The sequence below is a fragment of the Danio rerio genome, chromosome 2 (assembly GCF_049306965.1).
Source record: "Danio rerio strain Tuebingen ecotype United States chromosome 2, GRCz12tu, whole genome shotgun sequence".
Taxonomy (NCBI): domain Eukaryota; kingdom Metazoa; phylum Chordata; class Actinopteri; order Cypriniformes; family Danionidae; genus Danio; species Danio rerio.
The window spans coordinates 59,633,910-59,655,000 of NC_133177.1; the positions used below are offsets into that span (position 1 = coordinate 59,633,910).

The following is a 21,091-nucleotide window of genomic DNA, read 5'->3' on the forward strand; positions in this document are numbered from 1 at the left end:
CTGGTTTTAGAGGGGTTTTGGACACTTCCAGGCTGGTTTCCAGCCATTTCCAGCCTGGTTTTAGCTGTTCAGGCTGGGAGATGACCAGCTAAAACCAGCTTGACCAGCCTAGCCAAGCTGGGAGTCCAGCAAAAACCAGCTATATCCAGCTTAAACCAGGCTGGTCGAGCTGGTTTTAGCTGGATTTGGCTGGTCATTTTCCAGCCTGACCAGCTAAGACCAGGCTGGAAATGGCTGGAAACCAGCCTGGAAATGGCCAAAACCCCTCTAAAACCAGCCTGGTCGACCAGCTAAAACCAGCCAACCAGTCTAGGCTGGTTTAAGCTGGATTTTTCAGCAGGGATCATTTGGGAAATGTTTAAAAAACAAACAAAAATTCACAAGAGGGCAAATCATTTTGACTTCAACTGTTCCTGCGCATGCTGAAATAAAAAAAAATGGCCGACTGAAAATAATCCGTAGTCAGTGGTGGAAAGAGTACTGAAAAATCATGCTCAAGTAAAAGAACCATTACTTGCCTAAAAACATGTAGTGCAGGTAGAGTAAACGTATCTGTTGTAAATATTACTCAAAGTATGAGTAAAAAGTAGATCTTTCTAAAGTACTCATGAGTAGTGAGTATTACACTGTGAAAAGTTGATGCATTTACAGGTAATTTGTGGATGTGTGTGTACACGTAACATTCTGTAGTGCGTTTAGTTATTGCTTAGCAGGCACACAACGTCATAAGACTTTACAGTTTTTCTTGTTTGCTTTGACCTGGTTAAAGAAACTAGGTTCCTCTTCATTTTCATTATCACTATCCCAGCAGAGCAGAGGACCGGTCTTGCAAATGTGTAAACCCTTTCTCATTGGGTTGACACATTTTCCCCACCATTTTTCCAAACAGTTAACACGGATGTCATTCAAGCAGTCCAAACTCCATTGTTTTAGTTTTGGTAACCAAACAGAATCCATCTATTCCTAACTATTAAAAACTACCAACATCAGTATGAAATCACTGAAGCACCGGTTTGACACTCCTTCACACAAATCTTCAATTAGCCATCATTCTGCAAACCTTATAAAAACGATGAAGGGTCTGTGTTGTTCTGTGCCAGCATTGATGGAGGAGGTCAATATGGCTATGTCCTATACTCCCAATAGATTTGACTGTATATTAGTTTACATGTGTTTTCTCTAATATTTACAGTATTTTATTACTTTTGTCTGTTTTTTTATATGCAGTATTTCAGTTTTCAGCCACAGTTTGAAAAATGTCATGAATTCAATATATATTCAATCAAAGCACATCTTATTCTTGATCCAATTCTTTGCAAAAAGGCGAATTTGACAGCCCAAATAGAGACAACAAATGCCATTGGATATAAGCTACAATGGCAAGCAATGCTGGTGCATTTTGAGTTCTGTATTTTGTATTTTGTTGTCCATTGTGTAATGATTAATTGAAAGAGCGCATATACTTGTTTGCAAGTTGTGTTGTTTGAAGGTAAAACTAGCTTTTGTTGCATATGTTAAATGTTTTGACACGATATGTGCCTTTTGCAAGCAAAATGTGTCATTTTGACCATGAGTGCCGCAGTTTAGGCCTGTGTGTTTACTGTTTTGAAAATGTGGAGTTTCAGTTGACAACTGCATCCAAGCAATCGAGAAAAACTGTAATATTAGGTTAGATTTAGGTTGTGATGTCAGGTGACCAAAATTCAATGTCTATACTGCGTTTAAAGACAGAATTAGTTTGATGACCAATAATGACATCAAGTGACGTTGATATTTGATAGATTTTAGGTAGGATTTTAGGTAGGAGGCAACATTTTAAACCAACATCATACTGATGTCAAATACTGACTTTAATTCTCCAGGTATGGCAACCAAAATCCAACGTCTGATTGACATCATAGTGGTAACGTCCACACAACGTCAAGCTGTAACAACATTAGATGTTGATATTTGGTTGGTTTTAGGTTGGACATTAAGGTTGGCCTAACGTTGTGTTCTGACGTCAACCCGATTTTCATTTCCAAACAAAATGCATTGTCCCTATGACGTTAAGGTTCAATGTCAATCTGACGTGTTGACATCTTGTGCCTACTGGGTGTTTAGGGCCATTTCGGTCATCATACAGTAAACATCTGGGTCAATGTGTGTAAAGATTTTGGACATCATCTTGGACAGTTTTAATGCTTCCACGTCTTGAGGTCTTTCATTATGGTGTGATTTTCCTTACCTGTGTGATTTGACTGGACAGGAATCACTGGACTGATTTTTCTAACCCCCATAGACAAGAATATATAAAGTAGTGGAGTAAAAGTACAGCTACTGCAGTAAACGTACTCAAGGAAAAGTACACATTTATAAAACTAATTATTAAATAACAATTCCTGAGAAATACTACTCACAGTAATTTGAGTATTTGTAGTTTGTTTCTTTACACCACTGTAAATCGTCACTTATAGTGGTGTGAACTGCTGTGAATATGTAAATATGGTGATTTTATCGCTGGCCTATTTGTGGTGGTTCTGCTTATTACGCTGCATTTGTTCACCTTTTGTTACTGCAGGAGAATGAATGTCCTTATTATGCTTTGAAAACTCACCTCCTGAAATCTGGGTCATTCATCAATGGTGCCATTTGTACTAGAAATGTGTGTGTGTGTTTATTTCGTGCAACAAAAAAGGGCAGTACTAATATACTCTTCCATAAACAGTATAAACTGCAGTTTTCAAAATATACATTATTTACTGCAAATGTAAATACACGTGTCTGTGTGTTTATGGTGTATGTTTTTCTTTGTGTGCATGAATGTGTCTGTGCATGTGTGTGTTTGCGGCGTGCATGTGCACATATATGTGTTTGTATGTGTGTATATATGTGATATGTCTGTGTGTGTGCATTTGGGGAGCATATGTGTGTATCTTTGTGCACGTGTGTGCATGTATTTGTGTGTGTATCTTTATGCATGTTTGTGTGTGTGTGTGTGTATCTTTATGCATGTGTGTGTGTGTGTGTGTGTGTTGCAGGACTTGTCTGATGAGCTGCAGTCTCCTCCAGTGATGTGTGTGAACGGGCCGGATGATAAGCTCTTCAGGAGTCAGAGCGCAGACATCACCCTGTCCTCCGAGAAGGAGCGCATTAAGAAGATGCTCTCAGAGGGGTAAGACTCCGCCGCTCCAGTCCAAAAACTGCAGGACAACACGTGTGGAACATCCATCTGTCTCGTATAAAAGGCTTCTGAAAGCAGACAACAGTTACCGGCCTCTTCTTGGCCATCTGAGGTGTTAAAGACATTCACTAACAAGTCTTCTGAATCTGCAGCACACACTAGTGATGCTCACACAGAACATATCAAGACTTCATTTATGATTACATTACAAGCACATCAAGAGCCGATCACATCCAACTCGCTTTTTGCATTGAGAGGCGCCTTTTTTTGAATGATTTACTAAAGGCTGTGAGCGTTTGGCGTGCTGCTTATGCGCCCTGTGCGCCTCGCTTTTTACCGCCTGCTGCATGTAGCGCATTTGTTGTTGCGCTATGAACTCCTGATGGTAAAGCAAAGACAAACGGCAGAGAATTGCGAGATCAGAAATGCATTTAAATCAGTAAAGAAAGAAGCACGCGTTGCGTTTTCAACGTGGTTTTGGACACAATATCTGAAATAGTCCATACAGATTTAACCTGAGAGATACAGTACAAGCACTGATCTATAGTAGATATGTGATTCCAAACCATGCGGAGCGATTACAAGCTACAACACACAATTAAACACGCATTTTGCAAACTACAGAAAACGTGGCAACAGTTTTAATTACACTTAGGCCCCGTTTACACTATTGCGTTTTAGTTTTAAAACGCTTAAATTTTGCTACGGTTACGCCATCCGTCCACACTACGCCGGAGTTTTCGAGAGGCTGTTTTCTTTCTGAAACGCTGCTGCTCCGTCTCAGTGTGGATGGGGGAAAACGGAGGCTGCGTCCGAAACCGCCTACTACTCAGTAGGTACTGCATTGGAATTGAAACGTACTACTCGGTCGTTAGAAAAGTGCGTTCTATACAGTATGAATGTGAAAAGTATGAATGGAATTCGGACGTACTACATCCGCCATTTTGGCATTGTCACGTGACCTACCTGCGTCAATTGCGTCGCTTTACTCCCATTCATGAATTCGCTCGCGGGGCATCATGGGATAGCGCAGCATGCATGCGATGCGCACTCCAGAATCTCGCCGGAAGTAGTAAGTCATCCGGTTACTTCTCGCATACTGATTTTCGAATTCTATGAATTCGGACATACTACTTGGCTCGCATACTGAATTTAGCGTGCTGTAAAGTATGGAAGTATGCGGTTTCGGATGCAGCCGGAGACATCTGAAAACGGAGGCGGGACTGCTGAGATTCGCTACCTGATTGGGGCTTTTGTGTCATTGCGTATCCTTCCCTGCTTCGTCAAGCCTCTATCACATGACTATAACACATGACTTTAACGCTACCAGAAGACAGCAGACCAGCCTACACTGTAAACAACAACATGGGCACAGAAATGGGCGCTTTGTTTGCACTTTTGTCTGTTTTAGTCGCCATTGTGCAGTTATTCATGTGTTACGTTTAGTAACAACTCAACCTCGTCGTCTGTCCACAAAAATACCTCTCTTGCTTTCTTTGCCATCGCGTTCATTGTTCAACCGGCGTTTGTTGACTAACAATAACCAAATGCCGAGCGAGACACATGCTTTCTGTTTATACTAGAACGCGCATGCCCAGAGTGTGCGAATGGTCACGTGATATACGTTTTTGGTGGCGTAGTTTGGACGGAGATACGTTCAGAAACGCTAGTGTGGACGCAGATCGTTTTTGATCTAAAACGCTGTTTTAAAACTAAAACGCACTAGTGTAAACGGGGCCTTACATGTTCTGATCCGGAGGAAGAATAAAACACTTATAGCATCTGGGGGAAGAAGAAACTGCTCCATATAAACTGTGTAAGAGTGTGGCGAGGGGGCGTGGCCGAGAGGAAGGAGCTCTGGACTATAAGAAGAGGAACGATGGCAGAGGAAGGCGAGAGAGGACCGGGCCCGTACATATTGTTTTACTTTTGCTTTCAGTTTGACGGCAGTCTCTGTGAGAAGACTGTCCAGGTGCCCTCGCCGCTGAGAGGGGGGCGAGTGTTCGGGAGTTAACCCGAGTGCCGTTCGTCTGCCCAGAGTGCCGGGGCGGCCTGAGGCTGGCGAGGAAAGGATGTGCCTACTGCCGTATCCCAGGATGGGGAGGAGCAGGGGACGCGAGGCTCACCACCGGAAGGGAAAGCGCTGAAGGGAGCCATCCCACAGAACCCGGGGGAGTCGCCGAGATCCGCCATGATGCCGTAGCCTGCATCCGTCCACCGAAGCGGGAGCGGAGCAGGAGACCAGAGATGCCGCCAGCCAGCCAGGAGAACCGCCGCCGGACACCAGAAGACGGACGGGTGGATAGATTCCTCCACAGGGCTCCCAACACGTCGTCACATCTCTCAGCGGGTGGAGGACCGAGTGACAGCGTGTCTGGAGAACCGAACTTCCAATTTTTTTTCCCTCTCTCCACTTTCTCGGTCTACTCTGTCTTTCCTCCTTTTTTTCCATCTCCTTTTCTCTCGGCCCGTTTTGTATAGGTCTCGCGGGTGTGTGGCGCCAAATCCACCTGCTCCATGAGGAGCTGCCGTTCGTTTGTTTTGGTTTAGACGGCAGTCTCCGTGAGGAGCTGCCGTTCATATTATGAATAAATATTTTAAAACTGTGTCGGTTCTCCGCCTCCTTCTTCCCGGCGGCCAAAGGGCCGTAAACTTCATTACAAAGAGTTACTGACAAAGTCCCATATATTAGTAGTCTTTGCTGATCATTCCGTAATAACTAACGGCCGGCGAATGCCATGTTCAGCATAGGTTATTGTATCAATCATCAGAAAAATGACAGGAACAAACACAACACGTGGTATACTGTGGTACTGTTGTGAAAACAAACCTAAGCCTTTTATTCCCCACAGCCGCATGTCTGGCCATCTCTCAGTGATAGTAATCTTTGTGTCATGATCAATGCACTCCGCTAGTGTCTCAAGGGAAAGGCGTGTTCACGTTTTACCGGATCCAGCACTTCATATTTGGCGATGTCCCATATCGATGTCAACGCATGCAGGCAAAAGATCCGAACAAAGAATCAATCATTCATCTGACTCTGAGTCGACTCGAAAGAAGCAATAGTTTTGAACACGCTCTTTTAGATTTACTGCTCAGCTGGATACTTTCATTCACTTAGAGCTGTGATAGACAGTGCATGGATGGTCATATTCAAAAACCCATAATAGGGGCTCTTTAATGGCTAAATTAAATCTGTTTTAGAAATACTAGTGAATCTCATGTCTAACACACACGCACGCAAACTGTGCATCTGTGTTTGTGTGTGTGTTAGTCATGAGGTTTACTTGTATTTCTGTAAAACAAAGATTTAATTTTGCCATAAAACCTAAAAATAAAAAGTTAAATGTGCTTTAATTCTGGTGTTGGACCATCAGATGACTCTTCGACAACAGTGTTGCAGTGGGGAGCGTCTCAGTAGTTCCTGTAGAAATACCCAGTCTAGATTATTATGATGGAGAACGCCTCTTATTCCTGGAAAGTGTTGATGCACGGTTATTATCTGCAGACTGTACAGCGCTGCTCTGAAAACTGAGGCGTTTCTAACATTACTTGTCAGTCATAATGTGAAAGTCACTGTGATATTAAAGTGCTCTCCTATATTATAATAACTCTGATAACGAATGGTCTTTGATTCCTGGGAAAGCACTTGTTGTCATGGTGATATTGAATTATTATTAGGATTATCAGATTACTACAGAATAAAATGCATGCTGTGATGGAGTTACTGTAATCATTTTTAGTGCATTACCAGTAACCCGAGTTGTATTTTCAAGTAACTAGTAAAGTACTGCATTTGTGACCCTGAGGAGGGGTTTATTACAGACAGTATCTTATTTTAGGACTTAACTTTTAAGATGCTTTATGTTAAATTTAGATTAGCAAGTGTGTATTACAGAAGCTAATCTTAACTTCTATTGGGATTCTCATCCAATCTTAAAGGTTTGAAATTAGCCTTTTTTTAAGCATGAAGGCAGGGCAGGACATAGAGTCTCGCTTTAAGAAACAGACTGTAGCTCTAAAAGACTGATAGCCCCACCCTAAAGTACAGATAGCTCCACCCTAAATGACTGATAGCCCCATCCTGACTGACTGATAGCTTTGCCCTAAATGACTGATAGTCCCACTCTAAAGGACAGATATCTCCACCCTAAATAACCGATAGTCCCGCCCTAATGGACAGATATCTCCACCCTAAATAACTGATAGTCCCGCCCTAATGGACAGATCTCCACCCTAATAACCGATAGTCCCGCCCTAATGGACATATCTCCACCCTAAATAACTGATAGTCCCGCCCTAATAGACAGATATCTCCACCCTAAATAACCGATAGTCCCGCCCTAAAGGACAGATATCTCCACCCTAAATAACCGATAGTCCCGCCCTAATGGACAGATATTTCCACCCTAAATAACCGATAGTCCCGCCCTAATAGACAGATATCTCCACCCTAAATAACTGATAGTCCCGCCCTAAAGGACAGATATCTCCACCCTAAATAACTGATAGTCCCGCCCTAATGGACAGATATCTCCACCCTAAATAACCGATAGTCCCGCCCTAAAAGACAGATATCTCCACCCTAAATAACCGATAGTCCCTCTGTAATGGACAGATATATCCACCCTAAATAACAGATAGGCCCGCCCTAATAGACAGATATCTCCACCCTAAATAACCGATAGTCCCGCCCTAAAGGACAGATATCTCCACCCTAAATAACCGATAGTCCCGCCCTAATGGACCGATATATCCACCCTAAATAACTGATAGTCCCGCCCTAATGGACAGATATCTCCACCCTAAATAACCGATAGTCCCGCCCTAATGGACAGATATATCCACCCTAAATAACCGATAGTCCCACCCTAATGGACAGATATCTCCACCCTAAATAATCGATAGTCCCGCCCTAATGGACAGATATCTCCACCCTAAATAACCGATAATCCCGCCCTAAAGGACAGTTATCTCCACCCTAAATAACTGATAGTCCTGCCCTAATGGACAGATATATCCACCCTAAATAACCGATAGTCCCTCCCTAATAGACAGATATCTCCACCCTAAATAACCGATAGTCCCTCCCTAATAGACAGATATCTCCACCCTAAATAACTGATAGTCCCTCCCTAATGGACAGATATATCCACCCTAAATAACTGATAGTCCCGCCCTAATGGACAGATATCTCCACCCTAAATAACCGATAGTCCCGCCCTAATGGACAGATATCTCCACCCTAAATAACCAATAGTCCCGCCCTAATGGACAGATATATCCACCCTAAATAACCGATAGTCCCTCCCTAATAGACAGATATCTCCACCCTAAATAATCGATAGTCCTGCCCTAATGGACAGATATCTCCACCCTAAATAACCGATAGTCCCTCCCTAATGGACAGGATAAATAGCTCATGCCTAAATGACAGATATTCCCCCCCCCCCCCCCCCCCTATTATGGAGAGGTGTCGCGCACGACTGTGGAAGGGGGGGTCGTTGGATTGCAGAGGGGTGTCGCTGATGAAGGACGAAAGTGAGGAGCAGGGGGTTGTCGCAGATGAACGTGAAGAGGATTGGGGAGTCGCTGAAGAAAGTGAAAGTGAACAGCTGACGGGGTAGGAGGGGGGTCTGTAAAATGAGGTGCCGGATCAGACTTAAGGCTGATTTATACTTCTGCGTCAAACACATGTTAATGCTACGGCATTGACGCATAGCCCTACCCCGTGGCCGTCGGTGTCGCTAACGTGCACCGCTCAAAAAAATTTAACTACACGTCGCAACGATGCGTAGCGCAAGCTCTGTGATTGGTCGACTTGGTAGCGCTGACGAGTCTGGGCGGGACAGAGAGCTGGTCCAATGGAAAGATTGTTTATAAGTGTGGAGTCCCGTGAAGGAGCTCCGGATGGAAAGTTTTGTTTTGCGTTTACCTCATAGTTAAAGTTGTTGCACGTCCGCCGGTTCCTGCCTCAAAATGAGCGAGTTTGAGCCTCTTGTACATTCAGGAAGTGTTCAGGAAAAGCAAAACAGCAGCGAAGAAACTCAATACAGAGGAACATTTACACCTCACTGCCAACTAGCGTTTCAAAAGTGTTAATGCAGACCAACAGAGACGGCGTGCAGAAGTATAACTGCACAGCTAAGCGCGTTGCATGCGCCGTGGGTCACGCCGGTCACTTGACGCAGAAGTATAAACCGTGTGTTCTGGCACAATTTAAGCCCTGGCCCTGCACTAAATAACTGGTAGCCTCACCCTAAATGACTAATAGCTCCGCCCCAAAGGACAGATATCTCCTCCCTAAATGCCTAAAATCCCCTCTTTAAATGACAGATAGTCCCGTCCTCAATGACGATAGCTCTTCTCTAAATAACTGATAGCCCTGCCCTAAATGACTGACAGCCTCTCCCTAAATGTCTGATAACCCCGCCCTAAATGACTGATAGCTCCACCCTACATGACTGATAAGTCCGCCCTGAATGACTGATAGCTCCGCCCAAAATAATGGATAGCCCCGCCCTAAATGACCAATAGCCCCGCCCTAAAGAAATGATAGCCCTGCCCTTAATGACTGATAGTCCCATCCTAAATGAATGATAGCCTCACTCTAAAGCACAGATAGCTCCTCCCTAAAATAATTTCATGTGACCAGAAGTGCTGAAAGTAATTTTTAGGGGTAGGGAAAGTTGTGATATTTGATTAAAGTTTATGAGAGCAAATTAATTTTTACAATATAATGAAATGCACAGATGCAACCTTTATAACAAGCACCACTATATACATATACAAAATAAAAAAAGTACATTTGGATTTCATGATGGCTTCAAGTGTAAATGTGAGTGTTTGTCTGTGTCGCAGGTCGATCTGTGAGATGAATCTGGAGGTGGAGCTCTTCACTTTACAGGACAGTAATGCTAAGTTGGTGGCGGCGCTGCATGAGGCTAACGCTAACGTGGAGCAGTGGAAGAAGCAGCTGGCGGCGTATCAGGAGGAGACCGAGAGATTACGAGACCAGGTCGACACAAAGCACACATAAAATCACACCTGACAGGGACAGAGAGGGGAAAGTGCACAACTAGAGTCAAGACACCAAAGATAATCACAACACAGAAGATGATGCCATGTGCTATTGATAGTTGCTTACAAACTGACAGTTAAAATACTTAAGAAGAGGATACTTACAGAAATGTGAAAAATAAAAAATAACATCTATATCAGGAGTGTCACGGTGGCTCAGTGGTTAGCTGTGGCCTCACAGTAAGAAGGTCGCAGGTTCGAGTCCCGGCTGGGCCAGTTAGCATTTCTGTGTGTTTTGCATGCTCTCCCCGAGTTGGCATAGGTTTCCTCCGGGTGCAGCATTCTGGGTGAGTTGCAACTGTCTTAGACCCATTTACACTAAGTGAAGTTTATTCATAAACTAATTTCGAGAGGATCACGTGCTTATGATTGACACGGCTGGCCCCGAGTCAAGCTAATGTACGAACCACCAATCAGATGATTCCTAACTCAGTATAAATAACCAAGCATCTTACCTTTAGTCATCCTCGTCTTGAAGAATCCCCCCTTCCACCCCCTCTCCTCCTCTTTTCTCTATAGAGCAGCATGGCGGCCCTGTGGCTAGCATTGTGGCTTCACAGCAATAATGCCTCTGGCTTAGGTCTCTACCTGGCTAGTTAGCATATCTGTGTGGAGTTCATGTTCTCCCTGTGCTCGCATGGGTTTTCCCCGGGTCCTCCGGTTTCATCCCACAGTCCAAAACAAGAGACCATGAGAAGTAATTGACTAGACCAATTCAGCACCATAGTTAAATTCCACCAGCAACACACCCTCATAGCAATCCTTAAGCAGCTGGAAGGGTGAGTGGGGTGGGGGGTTCTCAAGATCTTCCTGAGCTCAAACTCCCCTCTCGCCCTGCAAACGAGAGGGAGCCCCGGGCACGAGGATCTCATGAGCTTAGGGCTCTCTCCCAGGACAGCATATCAAATTAGCTTATTACCGATCATCAGCTAAGTGTGAACTCTTGAATAGGTTTTAGTTTTAAAACGCAGAAGTTTTGCTATGGTTACGCCCTCCATCCAAAACGCTGAAGAGGCTGCTTTCATTCTAAAAGGCTGCTGATCTGTGTCAGTGTGGACGGTTAAAACTGTGACAACAGAGGCAGGGCTGCAGATATTCGACATCTGATTGAGGGGTTTTCTCAATATTAATTGCATAAAGTTCAGTCCTACATCCTTTCACTGTAAGTTCTGACTACGCAAGTTTGATATGCAAAACAGACTCCCGAGGACACGTCGGGTACGTCTTCAAAGGGAACAGGATACTTTATAACTTCATTCGCATCACTCTGGCCATGAGGTTTCAATATCTTAACGTAAATGAATATTTATTTTTATATTAACAACTTAACAGACACCAAAAATGTTGAGGCGTCGTGTGGCTGCATATTTATGTAACCATCATCTACACTGCATGCATATTTATATCAAAACGGAGCCTATAACATCACTGCCTACTTATATTTTCATTGACAAATATGAAACATGCCTTCTCTGTTGCTGATCAGATTTAATAATCAATAATGGCCATTATAAAAGTACAACTTATAAGTTTATACATTACAGGAAATAAAGGCAAACAATCAGTCAATGTGCTGAATCAGTGTACATGGTTACATTAATTAATATATTAACTTATCTTTGCGCTCAGCCAAAACACGTTACCTGTGAACAAGTAATCGATTCAAAAGGCCTGCGCTGCTCTAATCTAGGGTTTTGTGCTCAAAGCACCCGCTGACTGCCTGGAGCTCAGACCTCCGCATTAGAGTTGGGCGATGTCGACCAATTTGGCATCCCAAGATGGACTATGGCATCGTTGTCATAGGTGGCAGTGAATTAATTATAAATAATTAATTAATTCATAACGAATTAATTATTTGTAGCCTACCGTTTTAACTACCTGACTCTCATGCTCTTTGTTTTACCCATAAACAAATCATACAGTAAATGAATAAAGGCAAGTTACACACATAATTACCACTTGTCAATCACTTTTTCAATCAGGCGTGAATAGGCAGAGTGATCTGTGTCGTTATAATGGTGTCGGTAAAAAAGGTGCACAGCCAACAGTATCTGAGGTGTTCGCTAAAATTACTAAGTACAAGTGTGAAAGTGAAAGATTGAAGCAGTCTACTCACCCGCTGACTGCTTGGACCCGCTGTCTCGAGCGCATGACTGTGTGTGAATGTGTGTGTGATCGCGTGATGTGTGTTTCAGCGGTAGTGTGGAAGGACGGCTGGTCAGAAATGCCAAACGCCGGAGTGGATGTGGATCGTCTTTGTTCTAAAATGCCATTTAAAAACTAAGACGTATTATATGTAAACGGGGCCAGAGTGTTTTCGCGAGTGGATTTGCAACGGGGGCAGGGCGGAGGATCGCGATGCTGGCTCAGCTTTGTGGTGTCTGTCGGCCATCGGCATTGGACGATGACATTGTCTATCGGCCCAACCCTCCTCCGCATATGCTCCAGCGCATGCCAGAGTGTATGTGTGGTCACGTAATGTGTGTTTTCAGCGATGTCTATTCAGAAACACCAGATGAAACACCAATGTGGATGTGGATACTTTTCACTCTAAAATGCCGTTTGAAAACTAAAACCTATTAGTGTAAACAGGGCCTCTTCTTGAGAAGGCCAGTGAGGAGTCCATTACAGTAATCCACCCTGCTGCTGATAAAAGCATGAACAAGTTTCCTTCTGGAAGTCCTTACTGGAAACATTCATTCAATCATTTTCTTGTTGGCTTAGTCCTTTCATTAATCCGGGGTCAACACAGCGGAATGAACCGCCAACTCATCCAGCAAGTTTTTACGTAGCGGATGCCCTTCCAGCCGCAACCCATCTCTGGGAAACATCCAAACACACTTTCACACACACACTCATACACTATGGCAGTGTTTCCTCTAGGATTTTTTCTAGCTGTGGCGGCAGACTCTTTTGGGCATTTTACACAGATCTACCACTACATGTGGCGTTATTTCATTGACAAATGTCATGGGCGCAGTATTCAGTCGAGATGGCATTCATGTAATAAGCAGGTCGCACACCAGAAGCGTCGCTCAGTGCCGCACCACGGCGCGCACATGAGTATCGCACACCATACGCGTACATTCGAATGATATTTAACATGAAACTAATTAGATGGCGCCCTGTGATGCGGCTGAAATTTGAACTGCGTCCTGAGTCGTGACTGGGCGCCGCCGACAGGCATCGACTTGCGGCGCCGGTGTGTGTATCCTGATAGTAACCTATGTTTAGAATTCTAAAATGCATGGCGCTGCGTGGTGTGCGACCTGCTATAGCCTTCGAGCCTACGATTTCCTCTGTTCGTGCACAAAACTTCTCGCGCGCCCTCAAATATACGCTGTACATTATATATAATGTACATATATATTATGTACAGAGTATGTCTCCAACATTTATTAGATTTGCTTGGAATATTTATATATATAGACTTGCGGAGCGGCCCACGGCATTAATGTTTCCTGAAGTAAAGTGAAACGGCTATAAACTCCAGCAAGATAAAGGCATTATATGCAGATCCACAGACCTTTATCTATAAATATAATTATGGAAACTGTGTTCATCATAATAATAATTCCTCACGTTTATATAGCGCTTTTCTGGGCACTCAAAGCGCTTTACATAATGGGGGGGGATCTCCTTATCCACGACCAGTGTGCAGCATCCACCTGGATGACGCGATGGCAGCCATTTTGCGCCAGACTGCACACCACACACCCATATCACCCACAGCCATATCACCCTGCAGCCCAAGACCGGTTACTCACTAAAGCTAAGCAGGGCTGAGCCTGGTTAGTACCTGGATGGGAGACCACTAGGGAACACTAGGTTTCTGTTGGAAGTGGTGTTAGTGAGGCCAGCAGGGGGAGCTCACCCTGAGGTCTAAGTGAGTCCTAATGCCCCAGTAAAAGTGAAGGGGTTCACTACACTGTCAGTGGGCGCCGTCTTTCGGATGAGATGTTAAACCGAGGTCCTGACTCTCTGTGGTCATTAAAAATCCCATGGCACTTCTCGTGAAAGAGCAGGGGTGTAACCTCGGTGTCCTGGCCAAAGTCCCTCTATCGGCCCTTACGATCATGGCCTCCCAATCATCCCCTTCCACTGAATTGGCTCTATCACTGTCTCTCCTCTCCACCAATAGCTGGTGTGTGGTGAGCGCACTGGCGCCGTTGTCCTGTGGCAGCCGTCGCATCATCCAAGTGGATGCTGCACACTGGTGGTGGTGTGGAGAGACTCCCCTCATGATTGTGAAGCGCTTTGGGTGTATGGCCATACACAATAAATGCGCTATATAAATACACATTACATTACATTACATTACACCAGCCGATTGGTGGAGATGAGACAGTGATGAAGACAATTGAATATGGGGATAGTTAGGAGGCCATGATGGACAGAGGCCAGTGGGCAGATTTGGCCAGGATGCCAGGGTTAAACCCCTACTCTTTTCGAAGGACATCCTGGGATTTTTAACGACCACAGAAAGTCGGAACCTCGGTTTAACGTCTCATTCGAAAGACGGCGCTCACTGAGCAGTATAGCGACCCCGTCACTATACTGGGGCCTTAGGACCCACACAGACCGCAGGTTGGGCGCCCTTCTGCTGGCCTCATAACTGAAAGCCACGCAGTGTTTGCTGATCTCACGCATCACGGACCTGTCAGTCAGCACGTCACCTTAAAGGGTTAAACTGAACGCACAGCACTACTATGGTCACCAGGGGCGCAACTGCACATTTACTGATGGGTATGCGGCTTCAACTTTTGCGCGCCCCCTTCAATCCAACTATATTTTATAACAGGCAAGTTATAAAATGTGGAAAATATTTCCATCAATAAATTAAAGATATTTTTTCATAAAACAATTACAAAAACTGCTGAAAGTTAAATAAAAAAGACTGTCAAATGTTTAGTGTAAAAAAAAAAAAAAACACAGAAACAAACAAATGTTCTACTTAATTGAAATGTTATAACTTTGTAGCTAAAATTAAAATAGTTTTGAGCTAAGAAGTTACCAAAAGGCCTAATGAATCAATATGATACATAATAAATTCATAAAAACATGTATGTGGTATGAAAAAGGGGGGGGGGGTTAAATGATTTTTTATTTAATTTAATAAAATACAATATTACGAGCATATAAATTGCTAAATAAACATTAAAAAAAAGTATATATATATATATATATATATATATATATATATATATATATATATATATATATATATATGTGTGTGTGTATATATGTGTCATGTGTGGCGCCCTTATATATACTCACACACACACACACACACATACATATATATATATATATATATATATATATATATATATATATATATATATATATATTATTTGAAACTCCTAATATGGATAATTTCAAAAATAGTTTTGGCACAATGGCGCCCACCCATGTCTGGCGCCCCTATGCGCCGCATATACTGCATACCCCCTTTTTGCGCCACTGATGGTCACAGAAAAGTTTGCGCTGTTATTATTCACTTACCTTTTCATACGTTTTCAGTGCAATTTTAACCCGCTATTTAAAAAACTATGGAATATTTTTAATAAGTAGCTGTAAATTAGCCGTGGCGGGATGAATTTTGGTGTGGCGCCCTCCATGGAAGAATGAATGTTGCGGAAATCATGCACTACGGACACTTCAGCCAACCCAATTCACCTGTACCGCATGTCCTTGGACTGTGGGGGAAACCGGAGCACCCAGAGGAAACCCACGCGAACGCTGGGAGAACATGCAAACTCCACACAAAAACAGCAACTGAGCCTAGGCTAGAACCAGCGACCTTCTTGCTGTGAGGCAACAGCACTACCTACTGCGCCACTGCTTCTCCCTTACTGGAAACAAAGCATCTAATTCCTGCAATGTTTTTGAGATTTGCTTTACTAACTGCTCACTACTCACACTCAAGATTCTTGACCTTTTTTTTGTTGTTTGACCCCTAGAGCTAAAGCATGAGTTCCCCTTATGCATGATAGGTTTCCTGTAAATAGTAGTCACAAAAATGTTGATCAAAATGATCATGATGATGGTTTTCCCATAATCAAGCAGCCTTATTCAGAGTGTGTTGTTAATCATTACGCTCTTCTTCCTCCACGACTCTCCTGCTTTCTACTGATCCAGGATCAGTTTCAGGACAGCGATGCGTCTCTGAGCGAGAACATGCGACCAGGTGGTTGAAAATGGTTCACATCTCCTGAGACCGGAGAGAGAGCTAGAGTGAGAGAGAGAGAGATGTGGGGTGGTTTGTAGGACAGTGATATCCTACTTTCGATGGCCTAGTTAGAGGAGCGCTGAGATCTCACTAGGGGGAGCCGACAAGACCCTCCTCCACTGGGGGACTTTTTTACTCTTTACACGGTTAAAAATAAGCCAGTCTCTCTCTTTAGGCCCTCCAAGTGTTGAAGACCTCTAGGAGCTGCTCCTTTTTTGTGTAGTGCATGTGTGGGTTTGTGAGTGTGTGTAGTGTTGGTGCGTGTGACATTTGTGGTTGTGTTGAGATTTATCACTGAACATCACTGCCAAAATAATGAATAAATCTGATAATCAAGGCTTTGGGTCAGCGGTATATGACTTCTGAAGGAAATAAAAATAGGATTTTTATTTGGCAAGGACGCATTAATATTTGAAAAGGTAATACAGATTCCCTCCTGTGATTTTTCTTTTTCAAATATTTCCTAAATGATCTTCAACATATTCAAGAATTTTCACAGTATTTCTTATAATATTTTCTAGTCAGTCTTATTTATTTTATTTCGGCTAGAATAAAAGCAGTTTTTAATATTTCAAAAATCATTTTAAGGTCAATATTATTGGCCCCCTTAAGCAATATTTGTTTACAGAACAAACCACTGCTATACAATAACTTGCCTAATTACCCTAACCTGCCTAACTGACCCAGTTAAGCCTGTAAATGTCACTTGAATACTGAATACTAGTGTCTTGCAAAATATCTAGTCAAATACTATGTACCGTCATCATGACAAAGATAATCTATATAATACTTTATTTTAAAGTTTTTGCTAAATAAAAGTATTAAATAAAAAAATTAACCCTCAATCACATTACTGGCACTTCTAAATAATTTAAGGCATCCCTATTAAAAATAATAAAAATAAAACCTGCAAGTTTTAAAGCAACAATAAGGATAATTTTAAAGAAGCACATATATATATATATATATACTCACCGGCCACTTTATTAGGTATACCTGTCTAACTGCTCGTTAATGCAAATTTCTAATTTACATGGCAGCTACTTAATGCATTTAGACATGGTCAAGACGATCTGCTGCAGTTCAAACCGAGCATCAGAATGAGGAAGAAAGGTGATTTAAGTAACTTTGATCGCTGAAATTTGAACTTTTGGCACGGTTGTTTGGTACCAGACGGGCTGCTCTGAGTATTTCAGAAACTGCTGATCTACTGGGATTTTCACACACAACCATCTCTAGGGTTTACAGAGAATGGTCTGAACAAGAGGAAATATCCAGCGAGCGGCAGTTCTGTGGGCGCAAATGCCTTGTTGATGCCAGAGGTCAGAGGAGAATGGCCAGACTGGTTCCAGCTAATAGAAAGGCAACAGTAACTCAAATAAGCACTCGCTACAACCGAGCTCTGCAGAAGAGCATCTCTGCACACACAACACGGCCAACCTTGAGGCGGATGGGCTACAGCAGCAGAAGACCACACCGGGAGCCGCTCCTGTCAGCTAAGAACAGGAAACTGAGGCTACAGTTCACACAGGCTCAACAAAACTGGACAATAGAAGATTGGAGAAACGTTGCTGCTCTGATGAGTCTCCATTTCTGCTGCCAGGTCGGGTCAGAATTTGGCATCAACACCATGAAAGGATGGATCCATCCTGTCTTGTATCAACGGTTCAGGTTGGTGGTGGTGTGGGAGAGATTTTCTTGGCACACTTTGGGCTCATTTGTACCAATTAAGCATCGTGCCAGCACCACAGCTGTATTGTTGCTGACCATGTCCATCCCTTTATGACCACAGTGGTGTACAGTGCATCATGGATGTGCAGTCGACAAATCTGCAGCAACTGCGTGATGCTATCATGTCAATATGGAGCAAAATCTCTGAGGAATATCTCCAGTGCCTTGTTGAATCTATGCCACGAAGGATTAAGGCAGTTCTGAAGGCAAAAGGGGGTCCGACCCGGTACTAGTAAGGTGTGCCTAATAAAGTGGCCAGTGAATGTGTATAATTTTTATTATTTAATTAATTTTTTTAAAGATGTATTTTTAAATATGCGTTTAATTGATCAGAAGTGAAAGTAAAGTCATTTATGTTAGATAAGATTTTGTTTAGCAAATTACATTTTTCTAATCATCGAAGAATCTTGGAGAAAAAAATAACCATGTGATCAAGTGAAGGATCATGTGACACTGAAGACTGCTGTAATGATGCTGAAAATACAGCTTCAGTCCCAGAAATAAAAACAATATATTCATATAGAAAAGTTTTAACTCTGTTTTACAATAATACTGTATTTAATTCTTGTATTTTTGATCAAGTAAATGAATTGAAAATGTCCTATAGCTGTATATTAAAGCTCATATGTGTGTTATTAACTCTGCACAGTGTGTTCATGGTCATGCAGTGTAAACTCAGCATGGGCAGAAATGTATCTTGTCTCAGTAAAACTCTCCCGCTTCACTCATATATACATGCTGAATGGTCAGTGTGTGTGTATGTAGGTCAGCATTGGTCTTTATGATGGTCATTATGCTGGAGATTGACTGTAATGTGCTGGAGTGAAGTTATAAAATGATTTAACGCCTCAGATGAGCTGCTGAAACTCAACAGATGGAGTGTTTGTAAAGAAGTGGACAGAAGAGAAGAAGGGAGTCAGTATTATCTCAAACACTGCTTCAAAACCGGGGTCACCACTGAGGAGTGAACTGACAATTAACCAGAATATGTTTTACACAACGGATGCCCTTCCAGCTGCAACCCAGTACTGGGAAACATTCACACACTCACATTCACAAACATTCATACACTACGGTGAGTTTAGTTCATCAGCTCCCGCATGTGTTTGGACTGGGGGGGTAAACCGGAGCCCCCGGAGGAAACCCACGCCTACGCGGGGAGAACATGCAAACTCCATACTGAAATGCCAACTGACCCAGCTGGGACTTGAACCAGCAACCTTCTTGTTGTGAGGCGACAGTGCTAACCTCTGAGCCACTGTGCCTCCCATAAGTTACATTCATAATAGTCATTAGGGAGTATGTATACATTAAAGTATTACTGTGTGTGTGTGTGTGTGTGTGTGTGTGTGTGTGTGTGTAGGTTGCGGATCTGGAGGCTCATGGTGGTCATGGACCCAGTGATCTGCTGAAAGATGAACTCACTCAATCCCTGGAGGAGCTGGAGAACCTGCTGAAGGCCAAGGATGAGGTCAGAGAACACACATAGACACACAGACACATGCACAAACATGCGCACAAACACACACACGCAGACAGACACACAAAAAGAGAGAAACAGACACAAACACACACAGAAACAAACACGCGCACATACACACGCACAGACACAAACACGAACAGACAAACACAAACACAGATTTACATGCACTCACATACACATGCACACAAACACACAGACATACAAAACATGCACACAAACACACGCACACAGACACACAGAGAAACACAGACACACACGAACAGACAGACATGCACAAACATGCACACAAACGCACACACATTTTCACGCACACACGTATAGACAGACAAACACATACACAAACATGCGCACAAATACACACACACATACGTTTACATGCACTCACATACACGCACAAGCACACAGACACACAAACATACACACACACAAACTAACAAACAGAAAAACACAGACGCACACACACATGCAAATAGACAAACACGCATACACAGATACACACAGACATACACAAACACATAAACACACATTTACAGACACACACATGAACACACACAGACACACACAAATAGAGAAACAGACACAAACAGACAGACAAACACAGACACAAACACAAACACACGCACAGACACACACACGAACAGCCAGACAAACACACACATACACAAACAAGCGCAAAAACACACACACATACACATTTACATGCACTCCCATACACACGCACACAAACATGTACAAACACACACAAAAACATATACACATATGTCCCCACAAACAGACAAACACATGCACAAACACACACAAACACATGCACACACGAACAGACAAACACACACACACAGGGCTGGCGCATTCATAGAGGCGACCTAGGCGGCCGCCTAGGGCGGCAGAATAGTGAGGGCGGCGTCCCCGACACTACCCTCACCAATTACACCCTCAGTTATATCCGCGTCTAGAGCGGCAGAATAGAGAGGGCGGTGTCCGCGACACTACCATCACCACCTGCTCCCTCATTTATATCCGCGTCTAGAGCGGCAGAATAGAGAGGGCGGTGTCCGCGACACTACCCTCACCACCCGCGCCCTCATTTATATCCGCGTCTGGAGCGGCAGAATAGAGAGGGCGGTGTCCCCGACACTACCCTCACCAATTACACTCTCAGTTATATCCGCGTCTAGAGCGGCAGAATAGAGAGGGCGGTGTCCGCAACACTACCCTCACCACCCGCGCCCTCATTTATATCCGCGTCTAGAGTGGCAGAATAGAGAGGGCGGTGTCCGCGACACTACCCTCACCACCCGCGCCCTCATTTATATTCGCGTCTGGAGCGGCAGAATAGAGAGGGCGGTAACCGCGACACTACCCTCACCACCCGCGCCCTCATTTATATCCGCGTCTAGAGCGG

At 43.5% G+C, this 21,091-nt stretch overlaps 1 protein-coding gene across 3 annotated transcripts in view; it reads left to right on the plus strand.

Moving 5' to 3' along the window:
- Positions 1–21,091, plus strand: part of LOC100330028 (homer protein homolog 3) — a 96,636-nt gene that overhangs the window by 61,757 nt on the left and 13,788 nt on the right. For all 3 annotated transcript variants that reach the window (XR_012395285.1, XM_073931958.1, XM_073931965.1), the window contains exons 6-8: positions 3,021–3,154; positions 10,025–10,181; positions 19,570–19,677. Coding sequence is in view for 2 of the 3 variants with exons in the window: in XM_073931958.1 (XP_073788059.1) it covers positions 3,021–3,154; positions 10,025–10,181; positions 19,570–19,677 (399 nt within the window). In the remaining variant the exon portion in view is untranslated. The remainder of the gene's footprint in view (positions 1–3,020; positions 3,155–10,024; positions 10,182–19,569; positions 19,678–21,091) is intronic.